General features: G+C 46.0%; 1 protein-coding gene across 1 annotated transcript in view; it reads right to left on the bottom strand.

Annotated features, from left to right (window-relative positions):
* The window catches only part of RRM1 (ribonucleotide reductase catalytic subunit M1), an 83,787-nt gene extending 69,517 nt beyond the window's left edge, over positions 1–14,270 (bottom strand). The window contains exons 1-2 of the mRNA XM_030199839.1: positions 14,094–14,270; positions 1,589–1,677 (exon numbers count right to left, since the gene is read on the bottom strand). Coding sequence (XP_030055699.1) covers positions 1,589–1,677; positions 14,094–14,112 — 108 coding nt within the window. The 5' untranslated portion in view covers positions 14,113–14,270. The remainder of the gene's footprint in view (positions 1–1,588; positions 1,678–14,093) is intronic.
* Positions 14,271–20,629: the final 6,359 nt, after the last annotated feature.

Genomic DNA, 20,629 nt, shown 5'->3' with positions numbered 1-20,629 from the left:
TGACATGTCAAGTGCCTTTGATATGGTTGACCACGGAATCCTATTACACATTCTTGAATACTTTGGCATAGGAGGCAATGTCCTAAACTGGATCAAGGGGTTCTTAACCCTACGCTCATATCAGGTCACATCAAACTCAACTACGTCTGCTGCATGGACACCTGAGTGTGGAGTACCGCAGGGATCCCCCCTCTCGCCAACTATCTTCAACCTAATGACGATCCCCTTGGCAAAACTTCTATCAAACCATAACCTTAACCCATACATATATGCCGATGATGTAACGATATATATTCCTTTCAAACAAAACATCAATGAAATCTCCAACGAAATCAACCAAAGTCTACACATCATGAACACCTGGGCAGATGCATTCCGATTGAAACTGAACGCAGAAAAAACTCAATGCCTCATACTTACCTCCCAATATAACACGAATAAATTCACTGCAATTCACACACCTAAACTAAATCTGCCAATCTCAGAAACTTTAAAAATCCTTGGAGTCACCATCGACCGCCGCTTAACACTTGAGACTCACGCAAACAACACAACCAAAAAGATGTTCTACTCCATGTGGAAACTGAAAAGAATAAGACCATTCTTTCCAAGATCTGTCTTCCGCGACCTAGTGCAATCACTCGTACTCAGCCACTTGGACTACTGCAACTCACTATACACAGGCTGCAAAGAACAAATACTGAGGAAACTTCAAACAGCCCAGAATACAGCAGCCAGACTCATCTTCGGAAAACCAAAATACGAAAGTGCAAAACCCTTACGTGAGAAACTACACTGGCTCCCACTCAAGGAACGCATCACTTTTAAAGTATGCACCTTAGTCCACAAAATCATTCACGGTGAAGCCCCTGCATACATGTCTGATTTAATAGACCTACCACCCAGAAACACTAAAAGATCATCCCGAACTTTCCTCAATCTCCACTCCCTAAATGCAAAGGCATAAAATACAAAGTACTGCACGCATCAACCTTCTCTTATATGAGCACGCAATTCTGGAATACACTTGCACGCAACCTGAAAACGATATACGAACTAACCGACTTCCGCAAACTATTGAAGAGATCTCTTTGAGAAAATCTACGGCAAGGATCAAAACACATGAAGTCCATACACACCAATACACTTTCTTCTGAGTTCTCTTCCCCCGTATTTTCACCACACTTAAAACTCCACCCACAGATAAAATTGTTATACCCTAATGTTCTCTTGTTATTGTTTTATCGTCTTATCAACTCCCTACTGTTACATTCCATTGTTCTATTCCCCGTATGATATTTGACTTTGTCTTCCCATAACTTCTCACAATGTTACCCATAATCGTACTGCAACAAATTGTATTTCCATCATTTACAATGTATTGTAAGCCACACTGAGCCCGCAAATAGGTGGGAAAATGTGGGATACAAATGCAACAAATAAATAAAAAAATAAATAAATCTGTAAATGTGCGAGAATGACAGCTGCATATGGGGCTCTGATAAGCTGGATGGGAAGGAACTTGAAGAGATGCTTTGAAGAATAATGAACAGACAAAAGGCAATCAGGACACCAAAAGACAACTTACTGGATCAACAAAATCTGCATTGAGTCCATAGCAGAGCTTCTGAATCCGTGAAGTAATTTTGTCAAACATGACACGTTCTTGTCGGCCATCTATCATTAGAGAGGGGAAGAGAGAAGAATATGCTTAACACAATAGAACGGCATCTTCCAATCAAAGCAATTATGATAAAGAACATAATAGACTGTATTGACTGCTATTCAACTAAACATCTTACCACATATTCATTACTGTAATTTCCTGTATTTGAGAATTTCCTCAAACCTCATTAACAGATTACAATTGCTGCAAAGTATGGCCGCTAGACTGATTTTTGGTGCTCAGAAATACGTCTCCCATGATGAAGCTGAATTGGTTGCCAGTTCAGGCTAGAGTTCTTATTAAGGTAGTATAGTTTTTTGTTTTTTTTTAACAATACAGGCTACCTCTCTCTCTCAAAAATTACTAACAATCTAAAAAAATATTCTGGATGTCTAGAAATTTATGTAGAGAATTGAATCAGTCTATCTGAAATCCTCTCAATTAGAAAACCGGATTTAAAAGGATCTTCGATTCCTCTTTCAGGTTAACTAAACTCTGGAATGGCCACCCTTTGAAAATTAGATTTGCCTCTTCTCATTTGGGTTTTCGTCATGCCTTGAAGATGTTTTATTTTGTTAAATATTACCCTGGTGAATAGATGTGGCAAAACAGTGGGTTTTTAAGCACGTAAAACTGCCTTAATTCTTGAAGTGTATTTCTCTAGTTTGGCCAGCAGGTGATGAATGTTTATGTTTAAAGCTGTTACAGAGAACCGACTGTTCCTTCTTTAGTTAACACAGATAAGAGGTAATCTACTACTACGATGTGGCCAGCTACTTTTAAAAACTTGTTGTTCTGGGCTCTGATTGGTCCAGGAGCTCAATTCATCTAGAATGTACTGGCTTTTGCCCCAGTCTTAGCCAGGGAGAAAGCCCTGTGAACAGTTATATTTGATTGCTTGTGAGCAGTTATATGTCCTGATCTCCCCAGGTACTATTTAGATAGCAAACAAATGTTTAGTGTTATAACTGATCCATATTTCAGTTACCTGGTACTGGTTTGCTGATTGCACCTTTTCTGTTCATTGCTCTAATTTTTCATGACAGTTAACATTTGTAGTTTAATGCCTCTGTTGATCTGGATCAAGAATTCTGGTGGTTTGTGTGTTGGGTCCAAGTGCTGTCCAGGAACTGCGGATCACTGAGAGTGTGGCCCAGTAACCTGGAATCACTGGGGAACACCTTGAGAGCGGAAGACTTGCCCAGAGGTGGTTGGGACCCAGTCGGTGGGAGGAGGATGCTAGTGTAGATCACAAGCAACAGGTGCAGGCTGACCTGAGCTGTGCTGGGGATAGACCCTCTAACTGGCCACAGGCAGGTGGCTAGGCGTTTCGTGACAATAGGTTTGTTCTTATACTTTTATTTAAATTGGAATTCCCAGTGAATGCAGAAGTTTTTTCCTTTGATTGTAAATCTGAGAACCTTCATTTAGGGAGTGGGCAACTAATAAATGTAATGAAGGTAAAATTATGTATAATCATACCTGATAATTTTCTTTCCATTAATCATAGCTGATCAATCCATAGACTGGTGGGTTGTGTCCATCTACCAGCAGGTGGAGATAGAGAGCAAACTTTTGCCTCCCTATATGTGGTCATGTGCTGCCGGAAACTCCTCACTATGTCGATATCAAAGCTCCATCCGCAGGACTCAGCACTTAGAGAATTACACCCACGAAGGGACACTCTGCCCAGCTCACCACCGCCGAAACGGGGGAGGGGAATTAACCCAGCTCATCCCCACACAAGTGGGGGAGGGGAATCCGTCCAGCTCATCCCCGCGGAGCGGGGGAGGGACACCACACCCGCCGATGCGGGGGAATCTGGCTTATCCTGCAACCGCAACCGCGGGAGGAGCTGACTGACCCTAACACCGCAGAAGCGGGAGGGGTACAAAGCTGCCCTACAGCCGCACGAAGCGGGAGGGAGTGCCGGCAGAATTTATGTCTCAATCCAGCCCCGTAAAACGGAGAGGAGAGGAATGCAGCAGCTCACTGTAACACAAAGTCGTCTCAACTCTTGAAGAATCCAAGTGAAAGAAGAACTTGAACACGAAGTCCTCCTGAAGTAACTGAAGGCTAAACTTGAACCTAAAATTCAACCAGAATATAAACAGTACAGATATCTGGGAGGGGCTATGGATTGATCAGCTATGATTAATGGAAAGAAAATTATCAGGTATGATTATACATAATTTTACCTTCCATATCATCAAGCTGATCAATCCATAGACTGGTGGGATGTACCGAAGCAGTACTCACCCAGGGCGGGACATAGAAATCCCTGACCTCAACACTGAAGCTCCAAACCGGGCCTCCGCCCGTGCAGCCACAGTCAAACGGTAATGCTTGGAGAATGTATGAGCCGAAGCCCACGTTGCCGCCTTGCATATCTCTTCCAAGGAGACGGATCCGGCCTCTGCCATCGAGGCCGCCTGAGCTCTCGTGGAGTGAGCCTTCAGCTGGATAGGCGGCACCTTCCCCGCGGCCACATAAGCCGCTGCAATGGCTTCCTGGACCCATCTTGCCACTGTAGGCTTAGCAGCCTGCAGACCCTTACGAGGACCTGCAAACAGGACAAACAGATGATCCGATTTCCGGAAATCATTGGTCACTTCCAAGTATCTGATGATGACTCGTCTCACATCCAGATATTCAAGAGCGGAGTACTCCTCTGGGTAGTCCTCCCTACGAAAGGACGGGAGACAGAGCTGCTGATTCACATGGAAGCGAGAACCAATCTTGGGCAGGAAGGAAGGCACTGTGCGAATAGTCACTCCTGCCTCAGTGCACTGCAGAAAAGGCTCTCGACATGAGAGCGCCTGGAGCTCGGAAACTCTTCTGTCTGAAGTGATAGCCACCAAAAAGACTGCTTTCAACGTCAGGTCTTTCAGAGATGCCCTCGACAAGGGTTCCAAAGGCGGCTTCTGCAATGCTCTCAGCACCAGGTTGAGATTCCACGCAGGCACCACTGAGTGCAGAGGAGGGCGCAGGTGATTAACTCCCTTGAGAAAGCGCACCACATCTGGCTGCGAAGCCAGGGAAGCACCCTTCAGGCGGCCCCTGAAGCAAGCCAGAGCCGCTACCTGGACTTTAAGGGAACTGAGCGACAGGCCTTTCTCCAGACCTTCTTGCAGGAACGCCAACACTGAAGAAATTGGAGCAGTGAAGGGAGAAAGTGAGCCTGCTTCACACCATGCTGCAAAGATACGCCAAACCCTGGCGTAAGCAGTAGAAGTAGAGCGCTTCCTCGCTCTCAGCATAGTGGCGATGACCTTGTCTGAGAAGCCCTTCTTCCTCAGACGCTGCCGCTCAATAGCCAGGCCGTAAGACCAAAGGGAGAGGGATCCTCCATCACCACGGGACCCTGATGTAACAGGCCCTGCTCCACTGACAGCCGCAGAGGATCGTCGACTGAGAGCCTGAACAAGTCCGCATACCAGGGACGTCTGGGCCAATCCGGACCCACCAGGATTACCCTGCCGGGATGCTTTGCCACCCGGTCTAGCACCCTGCCCAACATGGGCCAGGGCGGGAACACATAGAGGAGCTCTTGTGTCGGCCACTGTTGGAGAAGAGCATCTACTCCCAGGGATCGAGGGTCCCGTCCTCTGCTGAAAAAGCGCGGCACTTGGCCATTGGCCGATGACGCCATCAGATCTAGGCTCGGCTGGCCCCAGCGCTTCGTGATGTCCAAGAACGCCTGAGCAGATAGTTGCCACTCTCCGGGCTCCAAGGTATGGCGACTGAGAAAGTCCGCCTTGACATTCATGACTCCGGCAATGTGGGCCGCTGAAAGCTGCTCCAGGTTCGCTTCCGCCCACTGGCAAAGACTCATAGCCTCCTTGGCTAGAGGGGCGCTCTGGTACCTCCCTGGCGGTTGATATAGGCCACAGCCGTGGCATTGTCCGACAGGACCCGTACAGGCTTCAACACGAGTACCGGGATGAACTCCAATAACACCAAGCGAATGGCTCTGAGTTCCAGGAGGTTGATAGACCACTTGCCTCTGCAGGAGACTAGAGCCCCTGCGCTGTCCTTCCCAAGCAGTGGGCTCCCCAGCCCATCAAAGAGGCGTCTGTCGTGACGACAATCCACTCCGGGGTCACCAGAGGCAATCCTGCAGACAACTTGTCTGTCTGCGTCCACCAGCTCAGCGCCTTGCGCACTGCTGGGTCCACGGGAAGGCGCACAGCATAATCCTCCGACATCGGAGTCCAGCGCAGCAGCAGAGATAGCTGTAGTGGTCTCATATGAGCCCTGGCCCAGGGCACTACTTCCATCGTGGCCGTCATAGAGCCCAACAGCTGCACGTAGTCCCAAGCCCGAATAGGAGAGGCTACTAGGAACTAGTCCACCTGAGCCTGAAGCTTGACAATCCGATTGTCTGGCAGGAACACTCTGCCCACTTGGGTGTCGAATCGAACTCCCAGATACACCAGGGACTGAGTCGGGCGCAGCTGGCTCTTCTTCCAGTTGATGATCCATCCCAGGGAGCTCAAAAGAGCAACTACCCGGTCCATAGCTTTGCTGCACTCTGCATAAGAGGGGGCTCGGATCAACCAGTCGTCCAGATAAGGATGGACTTGTACTCCTTCCTTTAGCAGGAAGGCCGCTATGACCCCCATTACTTTGGAAAAGGTCCGCGGAGCAGTAGCCAACCCGAAAGGGAGGGCTCTGAACTGGAAGTGTCGTCTCAGGACTGTAAAACGCAGAAAGCGTTGGAGAGGAGGCCAGATGGGAATATGCAGGTACGCTTCCTTGATGTCCAAGGAAGCCAAGAACTCTCCTGCCTTCACTGCCGCTATAACAGAGCGGAGAGTCTCCATGCGAAAGTGCCTCACTTTCCAGGCCCGATTGACCCCTTTGAGGTCGAGGATAGGCCAGACAGAACCTCCTTTCTTTGGAACCACAAAGTAAATGGAGTAACGTCCCTTGCCAATCTGATTTTTTGGCACCGGAACGACCGCACCCAGGCGGATCAGGTTGTCCAAGGTCTGCTGCACTACCACAGCTTGACCGGAGACTTGCAGGGAGAGAGTACAAACCCGTCTCTTAAGGGTTGGCAGAACTCTAGCTTGTAGCCGTCTCTGATGACTTCCAGCACCCACGCGTCTGAAGTTATAGTGGTCCACTCGCCCAGAAACGAGGACAGCCGTCCTCCAATCTGCACTGGGGCGTGGACCAAGGCCCCGTCATTGGGTACGAGACCCTGGGGGAGGACCAGAGGGAGCACCTCCGGGACGGCGGTCTCTGCGAAAGGAATGCTGCTTGGGGGAGAAATTCCTCTTGAAGGAAGAGGGGGCAGAGGAACCCGACTTGCCCGGGCGGTATGGAGGTATCGGGACGAGTACTAACCCGAGCCCTGACCTCTGGTAATTTCTTGCCCTTAGACGTGCCGAGATCGGTCACGATTTTGTCCAGCTCGACCCCAAAGAGCAGCTTGCCTTTAAAAGGCAATCTAGCCAGGCGGGATTTAGAGGCGTGGTCAGCAGACCAATGTTTCAGCCAAAGCCACCGCCGCGCAGAGACTGTCTGAGCCATGCCTTTAGCTGAGGCTCTCCAGACATCATACAGCAAGTCTGCCAAATAGGCTAAGCCCGATTCCAGGGCCGGCCAATCAGCCCTCAAGGAATGATCCGAGGGGGAAGCCCGCTGCACCATAGTCCGGCACGCCCTGGCCACATAGGAGCCGCAAACTGAGGCCTGCAAACTTAAAGCAGCTGCCTCCAAGGACGACCTTAAGGCCGCCTCCAATCTTCTGTCTTGGGCGTCCTTTAGGGCCGTGCCACCTTCCACCGGCAACGCCGTTTTCTTAGTCACCGCAGTGATTAAAGAATCCACGGTAGGCCACAGATAGGCCTCACGTTCACTCACAGCCAAAGGATAGAGGCGGGACATAGCCCTAGCCACTTTAAGGCTCGTTTCCGGGACATCCCATTGAGCCGCAATTAAGGTGTGCATGGCATCATGCACGTGGAAGGTTCTAGGCGGGCGCTTCGTCCCCAGCATAATGGCAGAGCCAACAGGGGCTGAGGGAGAGACGTCCTCCGGAGAGGAAATCTTCAAAGTGTCCATGGCCTGTAACAACAGGTTGGGCAAATCCTCTGGGCTAAAAAGCCGCGCTGCAGAGGGGTCATCCGCTCCATCTGAGCGGGGATCTATCTCCTCCAAGGAATCCGCAAAGGATCGTTGGGAGACCTCAGACACGCTGCCCTCATCTACATCGGAGGAGACAAAAGTCCTCCAAGGCCTGGAAATCAACCCGAGGGCGTTTACCTCTGGGAACCTCAACCTCTTTATCAGAAGAGGGAGCAGGGGCAGCGTTTTGCATGAGGAAAGCCTGATGCAGCAGCAAAACAAACTCGGGGGAGAAACCCCCCAGACTGTGCACTTCCGCAGCCTGGGCAACAGCCCTAGACGCACTCTCAACCGGCGCTCGCAATAGCGGGGGAGAGACATGCTGCGCATCCAAAATGGCGTCCGGCGCGAAACTCCGTGAAGGAGCCGCGCGGGAAGAACGGCGCTTAACTTTAGCCGCTTTTGTGCCGTCGCCCAAATTAAGGGCGTTCATGGCATTAATGTCTCCAACCTCAAGGGCGGCCCCGAAGAAGCCGTCCGAGCCGCGTGGCCGGCCAAGATGGCGGAGGCGAGGAGCGGGGGATGGGCGTTTATGGCGGGAAAAAACCGCCACGCCGGAGGAACGACCGGGACATTCATCGGTCACTAAACTATCACCCATCAAGGGCGAATCAGGTTGTAAAACCCCCGCATCCCCTCTAGAAGCGCTCCAGCGATCCGGGGAGCGACCCTTTGCGCCCTCGCCCTCCGACGCCATTGCCACGAGGAGAAGAATCGGGGAACCCCCTGCCCGCTATAAAAAGGTAAAATTACCTGCTTGCCGCTCCGAGCTGTAACGAACTGGTGTCCCAGTGAGTAGCTGCAATGAACGTTTAAAGAAACGTCGAATTAAACGCCTTTAAAGACGTTTAAAAATATATATATTTTTTTTTTTAAACGGAGCCAGCGGGAGGGGGGAGAAAAGGAGGGACCTGGCACCACCAGGTTTGCACTTGCTCAAAAGAGCCCTCAACCCCAGGCCTCAACAAAACCTAAGGATTAGGCTTGGAGGCCTAGCCAGAGCTGCTGCTGTGTGTGACCACCACCTGCTGAGATAGAGAACATACTGAGGAGTTTCCGGCAGCACATGACCACATATAGGGAGGCAAAAGTTTGCTCTCTATCTCCACCTGCTGGTAGATGGACACAACCCACCAGTCTATGGATTGATCAGCTTGATGATATGGAATAGAATATTCTGCAATATTTTGTTAGCTATTAGTAGTTGCCTTCCTAAATATGATAAAATAATGTTTACATTTCGAATATGGCAAAACTCTTGCATTGCAAGTCTTCTGTAGTCACTAGTGGCAGTCATAGTAGGGTGGCTAACATTGTGTTTCTTTTTACGGAGTTTCTGTAATGAAATTAAGGGGTATGTTTACTAAGGTGTGTTAGCATTTCTATCGCACCCTTAAATTTAAGGTGTGTTAAACACTAACACCTATACATTTCTATGGGCGCTTTAGCATTTACGCACATTAAAAACACTAGCGCGCCTTAGTAAACATAGGCGTAAGTATCTACGAAACATACCTACTGGAAGCACAAATTCAAGACCCTCACAGGGACAGAGTAAGGAAAGCTTCCCCACTGTATCCCACCAAACTGTTTCTAGAGGAAGTACCCTCAGCAATGGAAAAAAAAGCAGGTATCAGGACACCTTCAGTTTCATACTTACGAGACTGTTTAGGCTGATGAACCAAACCAGCAAAATGCTGCGCAATTAATTATGGAGACCAACCCTGGCAAGATACTACCAAAGTTAGAAGGCTTAGTCCAGAGCTGCCCCACTACTAGGCCTTGTACTAGCATGCTATGAGATAGGAAGTGAGAGGGCCGGGGGGGGGGGGGGGGGTGCCAGGAACGACAAGGAAGTACTAGAGGGGAATAATAAGAAAGGGTACAGATAGGGCATGAAGGAAGGGAAGGTGGGGAGCTCACAAAAAAAAAATCACCCCATCCCCCTAAAAGGAAAGAAAAACCACCACCAGAATTTTTAACGAGCTAAAAGGAAAATACTCAGGGTAATAGTTTTGCAAACATTATGATAGGACCAAAACAGGATATCAGATTTATTGCCGATACTCAACACTTTGCATTGTTCAAAAGATAGCCTCCTTCTGGAGCTCAGGTAACACTACTGAGCTGTAGTTCATTCTCTTAACATATTCATTAACTTTCTGCAGCGTTCTCTCTCTTGCAGCAGTGAATCCATGAACACATTCACCATGGTTCACTGCTACACCGGGGATGTTATCTCCACCTGCAAGTTGTGTACTATTACTGCCACCATTTTTAAACTATGGGTGGGCATCTCCTTATCCTAGGCAACATGCAGCCAGTGTGTTTTCTTTCGTCAGACTTTTGCACCCATTTTAGTACTAACCTTGCTGAGATTTAGTATATATCTTAAGCAGCAAGGCCACCATGAGAAAGTAGTCAGCAAGACCTAGGGATCTGATCTGTCTCCACACGGACCTCTGCAATGCTTACCTGGTGTTCCAACTGAAATCAGCAGAGCAGCACCACCTTCACTTGACACAAACAGGTGTAATAAAAGCAGATTTCAGGCATTTTTAACACTAACTTTCCAAGAAATTAATATTAGAATGAAAACAATCAAAATCCTCCATTAACTGATCTAACATTTTGCAAATCACAACCCACTTACTTGTCAGGAAGTATTTTTTCACGGAGAGAGTGGTGGATGCTTGGAATGCCCTCCCGCGGGAGGTGGTGGAGAGGAAAACGGTAACTGAATTCAAACATGCGTGAGATAAACATAAAGGAATCCTCCTCAGAAGGAAGGGATCCCCAGAAGCTTAGCCGGTGGTGGGAGGCAGGGCTGGTGGTTGGGAGGTGGGGATAGTGCTGGGCAGACATACGGTCAGTGCCAGAGCTGGTGGTGGGAGGCGGGGATAGTGCTGGGCAGACTTATACGGTCTGTGCCCTGAAAAAGACAGGTGCAAATCAAGGTAAGGTATACACAAAAAATGGCACAGGAGTTTATCTTGTTGGGCAGACTGGGTGGACCATGTAGGTCTTTTTCTGCTGTCATCTACTATGTTACTATGGTTTTTTTTTTTGTAAAATGTTGTTCATTTTCCATTACCCACCTATTAACTAGGCAGGTTACAATAAAACACAACTGGGTCTTTCCCAGCAAGGCTGTGGAGTTAGTACAGCAAAACTTGGACAGTAGAAAAATTGAGGTATTGGAGTCGAACTCCAGTGCCAACTCCTACTAATATTAGGCTTTAAATTTTTAGATCTAGAACAAATATATACCGTATATTATAGTGTTGTAAGGTTTTTTATTTTGTAGGTGGGGTCAGAGTCAGTACACTTTTATCAACTGCATGGTCCTGCTTCTAAGTCCCGCAGAGCTTCAAGTGGGCTATACTGGACTCTTTAAGCCCTTGTGTACGTTAAATAGGAATTCAACCAGCCAGGCACAGAGATGAGCCAAATTTGTCCTTTTCTTCTTGCCCATAATAAAGGTAGAGTAGAAGGAAAACTGGTCAAGCAGCCAGGTATCAGCATGCAGCCAATCTGTTTTCAAATCCTTCCTCCATGTAAGTTATGAAGCATTGTAAGATGTGTAGGAAATAAGTCTAAACCACTCTATATGGCAGAGGGAAATTAGAGAGGTTTAACTGAAGCTAAGGAAAATGTATATTGTCTTGTAGCAACCAATGAAACTAAGTTTATCTCTCTCCCTGCTTAGTGGCGTGAAATTGAGAATCTATTGAACATGGTGGAGATGAAAACGGTAGCGGAATTCAAGCATGCGTGGGATAAACATAAAGGAATCGTGTTCAAAAGGAATGGATCCTCAGAAGCTTAGCTGAGATTGGGAGGTGGGGCTAGTACTGGGCAAGAGTTCTACAGTCTGTGCGTTGAAAATCGCAGATACAAATCAAGGTAAGGTATACGTAGCACATATGAGTTTATCTTGTTGGGCAGACTAGATGGACCGTGCAGGTCCTTTTCTGCCGTCATCTACTATGTTACTATGATGCATTGAGGCCCTGTCAGGCTGGAAACCAGGGGACAGGAGGAGCAGGGACTCCCCGACAATAACATGCTCTCTTACTGCAACACACTTGCATTTACTGATGACTTTTTTTTCTGATTTTTTGTTTCAGTATAGCTGTCATTTACTGCTGAAACAGCATTGTAGCATGGTTTCTTCTCCAGGACTGGGTGGGTCTAATCAGTGGTGGCCATTTAGATTTTAGTCCAACCGTTTATCTGTACTTAAGAAAAACCTGAAAAAAAAAAAGCAGCAAGTGAATTACAAGTGTGTTGGAAGAGGCATAGGGGCCAACTTTTCAAAATTATTGGGGGTGCTAAGCCCAATGGAAATGACTCCTCCCTGAACACAAACAAGGAAGTTTTCTCAATATTGGGGGTGCTCAAGCACCCACAGAGTCGGCTCCAATGGGCTTCTCCTTCTTACCTACAAATGCACTCAGTCTGCTGCCCCTCACTACCTCTCTACCCTCATCTCCCCTTACGTTCCCGCCCGTAACCTCCGTTCACAGGATAAATCCCTCCTCTCAGTGCCCTTCTCCACCACCGCCAACTCCAGGCTCCGCTCATTCTGCCTCGCCTCACCCTATGCTTGGAACAACCTTCCTGAACCCTTACGCCAAGCCCCCTCCCTGCCCGTCTTCAAGTCTTTGCTTAAAGCCCACCTCTTCAATGCTGCGTTCGGCACCTAACCCTTACCGTTCAGTGAATCCAGACTGCCCCAATTTGACTGCCCCTATCGGACCGACCGTTCACTTGTCTATTAGATTGTAAGCTCTTTGAGCAGGGACTGTCTCTCTTTGTTAAATTGTACAGCGCTGCGTAACCCTAGTAGCGCTCTAGAAATGTTAAGTAGTAGTAGTAGTATTACATATAGCAGTGATTTAACCAGAGCTGAGATTGTGATGTCATAATGCCTCATTCCACCAATGCCTAAGAGCCAACCTCATCAGTGATGTCACAATGGCTCGACTGTCCTATACTTGGCCCACTTCCCCCCTTAGTGTGAAGAGTTTCAGTCTCTGGTATCCAGAGCTGAGATTGTGATGTCATAATGCCTCATTCCACCAATGCCTAAGAGCCAACCTCATCAGTGATGTCACAATGGCTTGATTGTCCTATATTTGTCTCACTCTTATCTATTAGATTGTAAGCTCTTTGAGCAGGGACTGTCTCTCTTTGTTAAACTGTACAGCGCTGCGTAACCCTAGTAGCGCTCTAGAAATGTTAAGTAGTAGTAGTAGTATTACATATAGCAGTGATTTAACCAGAGCTGAGATTGTGATGTCATAATGCCTCATTCCACCAATGCCTAAGAGCCAGTCTCATCAGTGATGTCACAATGGCTTGATTGTCCTATATTTGTCTCACTCTTATCTATTAGATTGTAAGCTCTTTGAGCAGGGACTGTCTCTCTTTGTTAAATTGTACAGCGCTGCGTAACCCTAGTAGCGCTCTAGAAATGTTAAGTAGTAGTAGTAGTAGTAGAAGAGGTATCTTTGAAGCATTGGAGCAGACTCTGTGGGTGCTTGAGCACCCCCCCCCCCCCAGTACTGAGAAAATTCCTTGCATGTATCCAGGGAGGGGTTATTTTCATCGGGCTTAGCACCCCCAATAATTTTGAACAGTTGGGTCCTATGCTTTGCAGTGGCTGCATATTGTTGTCGGGGCGTCCGCCCACTCCTCCTGTCCCCGTAAGAAGGTGAAGAAGCCCTTTCCCGCCACTGTGGGTCTGTGCAAGGGAACAAAACGCTGACGGGCGGATCTAAAGCAAGACCCGAGTCCAAACGAAGGCCAAGAGAGTCAACACAGTGAAAGGGGGGGAGGTGCGATCAGAAGGGCAGCCAAGTGTTCCTAAGCCCCAATAGTGGGAAATTATCCTTCTTCCTTTGATTTTCTCAATATTTGCCGCATATTTGCTCCTTTTCCCCTCTCTCCAAGCGCTACGTTCAAAGGAGGTGTGGGGGGGGGGAGGGGGGGACACTGCAATACGCTGTTGACACCCACATCAGCACTTATTAAATTCTGGGATAATTTGGCCTTTTCCCGCGAAAAACTCAAATGGGAAAAGCCCGAGCTGTGCAGGGATTTACCAGACTTTATCTGGGGGGGGAGGGAGCCAAGTTTTTTTCAAAATGATTAGGGCCCCTTCCCCAATACAATCCATGAGTTGTTTCACTATTTGCACCCAGAGCTGGCTCCTGTGGGGGATGGGGCTTGTAAAGTATCCTGAGGAGCCACAGGAGTCTCAAACCCCAACCCCCTCACTCACCTCTCTTGATGACGTGCATGGCGGCTTCACTCTATCGCCTACGACGCTCCTCGCTAGTATTGAGTTCACCACTGGTAAAACTTTCCCTTCACAACACCTGCCTCAAATGGAGCCCACGAACACCCTCCCGCCAAAAACTTCCTTCAAGAAACCGGCACTGGAAGGGGGTGGGGCGAAACGTCATCCGGGACGACAAACCCACGCGTCAGTGGATGGGGCGGAGCTTAGCGCAGCTGTCAACCATTGGCATCCCGAGAGCACAACCCCACCTTCTGCTACAAAAAGGTTACATTGAGAACAAGAGAGGTACCAAGGTTTAATAGACAGGACTGGAAGTGAGCCTATCTGATCCACTGTACGCAAGGAAGCCCATTTGGTTAATCTCTGTTTCCACTCCCCCCGCGCAGCCGTCATTGCCATGCACTCAAAACAAAGCAAACCTGAGCTGCTGCTGCATCCACGTTGTCGTTCTGTATTGTTGGTCCATCTGTAACAAGCTGTTTCACTTGGATAGGCAGTGCCTTAAAAGCTGGAGCATTAGATATCACCAAAACAGCATCAAAAATAATTCGAGCCGGTAGAAACAACAATTATAAACGCTGCAGTTTGTGCTTTTTCTTCTATACAATATGGATGGCCAGATTTCAGTGAGGATATCCCTCTTTCCTGATAGACTCATCTTAACTGTTATTGTTATCTGCCTTGGGAAACCTGGTGTTATAAAGATGATGGAATATATTGAAATTAAATGGAAGTAGAATTAAACTCTGCTTTCATTGGGGCACATGGAATCACATCTTTGTAGAAGTTTACCTTTTAGATACACAAATGGATAATTCTGTTTTGAACAGATTTCAGGGGCAAGTGGTTTTGTAAGTCAAAAATAAAAATGAATATTTTATTTCATGCAAATCTTTTTTGTTTACATATAAGTTTAGGAAAACTCCATCTGATGTAAGCATATACAGAGTAAGGAGGAAAAAGCCTCAAGAAGCTCCTCTTCAATTCATGTCTGTGCAAAAGAGAGCTAGGACTTCTTCATCATAGGCAAAAAACCTCATGGTATAAATTAGTGTGTATAGCCTCAACCAAAGGTACTCAGCTTGAAAGATTGAAGCACACCGTTTCCTGTCTCTTCTCATTGACCATGGTCAACATTGTCCCCCATTTCGCCGAAGCTGCATCAGAACCACTTGTCAAATTGTAGACTCTAATGAGAAAGAGACAAAGGAAAAGTTAAAGTCACATGTTCTTGTTTAGCTGTATTAGCAGCTAAAACATTGTTCCACTTACTTTCTGTTCAATATGCTGACGGTTACAGGAAGGCTTACATGACATCACACGCTGTCACCCGGCCAGCCAATAGGGGCTCAGAGTATCATTCCAACTAGTGTTATCTATCCTCTAGGTATCTATCATTTACTACAAAAAATGGCTCCACTCTATTTTCCCATTTAAACCAAACGGAACTAACGTGTTTAAACGGAAAATCCATTGTTGCTCCTTTCTCAAGAGCACCAGACGGCAGTCAGTATCTCTCTGACTGGTGTCTATCTGCTGTAAAACTACACATTTTAAAGACGCAAACCGGTGCAAATGTTCAGCGCAGCATAGCTGCCCTTCCTGCAACCGTCGGCATATTGAACGGAAAGTAAATGGAACAAGGTTTTAGCTGCTAATACAGCTAAACAAGAACTTTGTCTCTTTCTCATTAGAGTCTACAATTTGACAAGTGGTTCTGATGCAGCTTTGGCAAAACGGGGGCCAACATTGACCACGGCCAATGAGAAGAGACAGGAAACGCCAACATTGACCACGGCCAATGAGAAGAGACAGGAAACGACTTGGGCCAGTGGGATCATCATCATTATGAAAAGTATTGGTGATCCTTGAGGTATTCCACAGTCTGCTTTCCATGGTGGTGATATGTCTTGAGTTTGATTTCACTTGGTATGTTCTGGAGGTTAGAAAACCCTTAACCCAGCTGAGTATATTTCCACCGATCCCAATGGAGGGTTGTGACTTGCCCAGGAGCTGCAGTGGGAATTGAACTCAGTTCCCCAGGATCAAAGTCCACTGCACTAACCACTAGGCTACTCCTGCACACATTGTGAAACTTGTCAATTAAATCTCTGTCCATTTCTTCTGCCTGTGAATCACACCAATGTAAACAGATGTTCCATTTCCTCTGGAAAGATCAAATAGAACATCTATTTATATTTATTTTGGAAAATCCACAAAGACAGCTTCATCTTCACATTTTCTTAACAACGTTGTTCTAAAAAAATCTCATCTGGAGGCACCTTTAATTGTTCATTAATAAGGTAAAGTCATTAACAAGTGGAGGTGATCATCCTTCATAAGAACATAAGCATTACCATACTGGGACAGTCTGAAAATCCATAAAGCCCAGTATCCTATTTCCAACAGTGACCAATCCAGATTACAAGTACCTGGCAAGATTCCACAACAGTAAAATAGATTTTACGCTGCTTATCCTAGAAATAAGAACTGGATTTTCCCCAAGTCCATCTTAACAATGGTTTTTAGACTTTTCTTTTAAGAAATTATCCAAACCTTTTTTAAACCCTGCTAACTGCTTTTACCACATTCTCTTGCAATGAATTCCAGAGTTTAATTACACACCAAGTGAAGAAATATTTTCTCCAGTTTGTTTTACATTTACTACTTAGTATCTTCATTGTGTGACCCCCCCCTAGTCCTAGTATGTTTGGAAAGAGTAAACAAGCGATTCACATCTACTGTTTCACTCCATTCAGTATTTTATACTGAATCATATCTCCTCAGCCATCTCTTCTCCAAGCTGAAGAGCCCTAGCCGCTTTAGCATTTCCTAATTGGGAAGTTGTTCCATCTCCTTTATCATTTTCGTTTAGAACTACAATGGATCTTTTGATTCATCACAGAAACCATTTGAATTCTTATTGACAATTTTTTTAAAGGATAGAGCCTCTTAGTTGTTGCATTTTTTTTTATTACATTTTGATTTCCTTTGACAGATTATGAAACCGACATCTGCTTTTATGGTGTCTAATGACAGCACCATGCTTTTACTCTTTCCAACTCAACAGATATTGGAAAGAAATTAGACATAAGGACATGAGAATGCAAATCTGCCCAAGGGCAACAACTGTACAAAAATGTAATGGATTGGGAGCAAATTTGGTATGAGGGGAAAAACCAGTGAAGACACAAGCTCCAATTTCTCCAGCACTACAACTTTGACAGTAAAACATAAGGGAATTGCTTCTTTCAAATTCCTCTCTCCCAGTCACTGACATACTCAAAGCCATGCATGCAAGGATTGGAAATAAATCCACGAGGAATATGCCACATGCTCCCCCCACCCACAAGGCAGCTCCTCTCCCCCACCATGTGCATACCCCTCCTAGGTGCCTTTTATTGATTCAGATGTATATTTCACTTTGTTATAAATTGTACTATACAACCTAGAACTGAATGATATAGCTTTTTTATGTTTGCTATTGGTAAAAGAACTGCAATGCCTGCTCCCATGGGACAATGGCAGCCTGTGATTAACCTGTAAAATCCTATCTCTGAAATCTGTTCAGTGGTATCTAATGGTTTGATATACTGGCACACTTTTATTATTCTATCAAAACCCACAGAACGTTTTGGCATGGCTTTACGCAAACCACCTCTCCCCTCTTCTTTTCAGGTCAGGCACACATTGACAACACAAACGCACACACAGAGGTGTTGGAAGCATTCCACAGACTGTGCTCTGCATGCTTTCCCTACTTGTTCAGTTAGTTCCAAAAATTGTTAGTGGTGTTTTACCTGGCTAAACAGGTGGTTTAAAAAGGGAAAGTACCCAGAAAGTTACAAGATTTCAATTTGAAATATTGAATTTTGTGTGCATATTTTTCATTTCTAACTAATTTCATTTCACACAACCTTTTATTTTTTGAAAACCCCTAATTGCAGCCTTTGGAAAAATGCTGTTCAACATTAAGATGCTCTTCGGCTAAGCTAAAATGGCTGACATATTGGATTTGTATTGAAATGAACATTTCTCTTTGGATAATAGTGCTGGATTTGATGTCAATAGGTTGCATTCACTACGAATTTGATTTATCTGTTGTGGTTTGAAATAAGTGTATAAAAAAGTTTTGTAAAGTTTTTTAGACTTATGGTTATATCAAGTACAAAAAACGAGTCCTCTAGGGACAGAGAAAGTACCTTCACACATGTGGAGTGCTGTGTACATCTAGTAGCATTATAGAAATGCTTAGTAGTAGTAGTAATAGAAGATGGTGAAATCTGTTCTTACCTGCTAATTTCCTTTCCTTGATTCCTGCTGTTTTTCTATAGGGATGTGTGCCCTTCACTGAAGTATACCCAGGACACACCTGGATAGATCATTTTGGCCTTCTGCAGAGAGTAATTTGATAATGCAAGTAAGGCTAATAATAGAGGATTACAATAAGAGATTTTGTTTGCATGCCTTGGGTTCTGGAGCACCATGCATGGACAAGAGTTTAAACCAGATGAGGGGAATGGTGGGCGGACGCTGCTGTCACCCCTAGCAAAGAAAACATACCAAGCCTACAAAGCACCTGCTAAAAAAATATTTAAAAACCAAGAAGAAAAAGTGAGGCTATAGAAGAGCAATATTTAGAAAATGTACCCTGAATGGGGTTTCTCCACATTGAAACCTCAAAACACACCTTGGCTCCAACTCTTGAAGAACAAGTTTGGGGACCCTGATCTAGAAGTCTTGAGTGTAATAGTGTGAATAGTCTAAGCAATAAAAGCCCAGGATAGAAGATTTCAGTGACAGAGGCAAATTTGGACATTTACATCACAGGGGTAAGGTGCAGAGTCCCATGACTGGGACAGGCATATCTAACCTATACAGGAAGGTCACAGCAGGTAGATAAAGCCTCGGTGTCATCTTCGACTCCTCCCTCTCCTTCTCTGCGCATATCTAGCAGATAGCCAAGACCTGTCACTTCTTCCTCTATAACATTAGCAAAATTCACCCTTTCCTCTCTGAGCACACCACCCGAACTCTCATCCACTCTCTCATTACCTCTCGCCTTGACTATTGCAACCTACTCCTCACTGGCCTCCCACTTAGCCACCTATCCCCCCTTCAGTCCGTTCAGAACTCTGCTGCACGTCTTATCTTCCGCCTGAACCGATACACTCATATCACCCCTCTCCTCAAGTCACTTCATTGGCTTCCGTTCAGGTACCGCATTCAGTTCAAGCTTCTGCTACTAACCTACAAATGCACTCGATCTGCAGCACCTCCTTACCTCTCAACCCTCATCTCCCCTTATGTTCCTACCCGTAACCTCCGCTCTCAAGACAAATCCCTCCTTTCAGTACCCTTCTCCACCACCGCCAACTCCAGGCTCCGCCCTTTCTGCCTCACCTCACCCCATGCATGGAACAAACTCCCCGAGCCCATACGCCAGGCCCCCTCCCTGCCCATCTTCAAATCACTGCTTAAAGCCCACCTCTTCAATGTCGCCTTCTGCACCTAACCACTACACCTCTACTCAGGCAATCCAGAGTGCCCCAACTTGACATTTCGTTCTTTAGATTGTAAGCTCCTTTGAGCAGGGACCGTCCTTCTTTGTTAATTTGTACAGCGCTGCGTAACTCTAGTAGCGCTCTAGAAATGTTAAGTAGTAGTAGTAGTAGTAAAGCTGAAGAGCCTCTACCACACTAAAGATCAATGAACAAATGATGTCCAGAGGTAAAAAATCTTGCATCGAGTTTCCTCATAAAAATGAGTCACCTTATAATCATCATCAGATCAAAAAATATACATTTTAATAGTCTTCAAAGTTTTTTATATTTTATCATTTATAGTTTTAAAATTCTCATTCACTTATCTTCAGCAGAAGTCATGAGAAACTGAAGGAGGCCTGCAATACAGAGCTTGGCTTGATAACCTCCTGCAAGAACAGAGCCCAATGCAGGGTGAACTTCAGCCTAAATTCACTCATCAGCTGGAACTGGACTACTTAGCTGATATCATTTGCACAGCCTGTGCCCTGTACTTTTTGTACAGATATCAGCTTGACTTCGCCACTCTGGTGCCCAAGTTCAGGAACTTTCCTGAATTCCAAGAAATACATCTTCAGTGACGTAAAATGTGGTTTCTGAGAACCGAATGTTCAGAACATAGGGAGGAGCTTGCTCATCTTCAAGGACAAGCCTCAACGAGAACCGTATTAAGGAGTAGCTACATGGAAACCAAGAAGGTTACTGGTTTTCCCATTCGGCCTGAATTACTACAATTTAGGTTTCTACCAGTCATGCTCTCTGCTGCACTGCTAGGACCTGCTGGGGATCTTCTGCATCCAACTATTCATCTGATGTATTGCACTGGCTTCATCTACATCCAGGTCGTATGCCAGCTCTATGGTTGTTAAAGGGTAATTAATAGCAGGTCTGACTTAAGGGCCTAATCCAAGGCTTAGTGTTCGTTCACTCTGATAAGAACATATTTGTCTTATTTTCCCAAGTTACTTGCAT

The sequence above is a fragment of the Microcaecilia unicolor genome, chromosome 4, assembly GCF_901765095.1.
Source record: "Microcaecilia unicolor chromosome 4, aMicUni1.1, whole genome shotgun sequence".
In the NCBI taxonomy this organism is placed as follows: Eukaryota; Metazoa; Chordata; class Amphibia; order Gymnophiona; family Siphonopidae; genus Microcaecilia; species Microcaecilia unicolor.
Note: the sequence above shows the minus strand (reverse complement) of the source record. Positions and strands in the feature narration are given on the sequence as shown.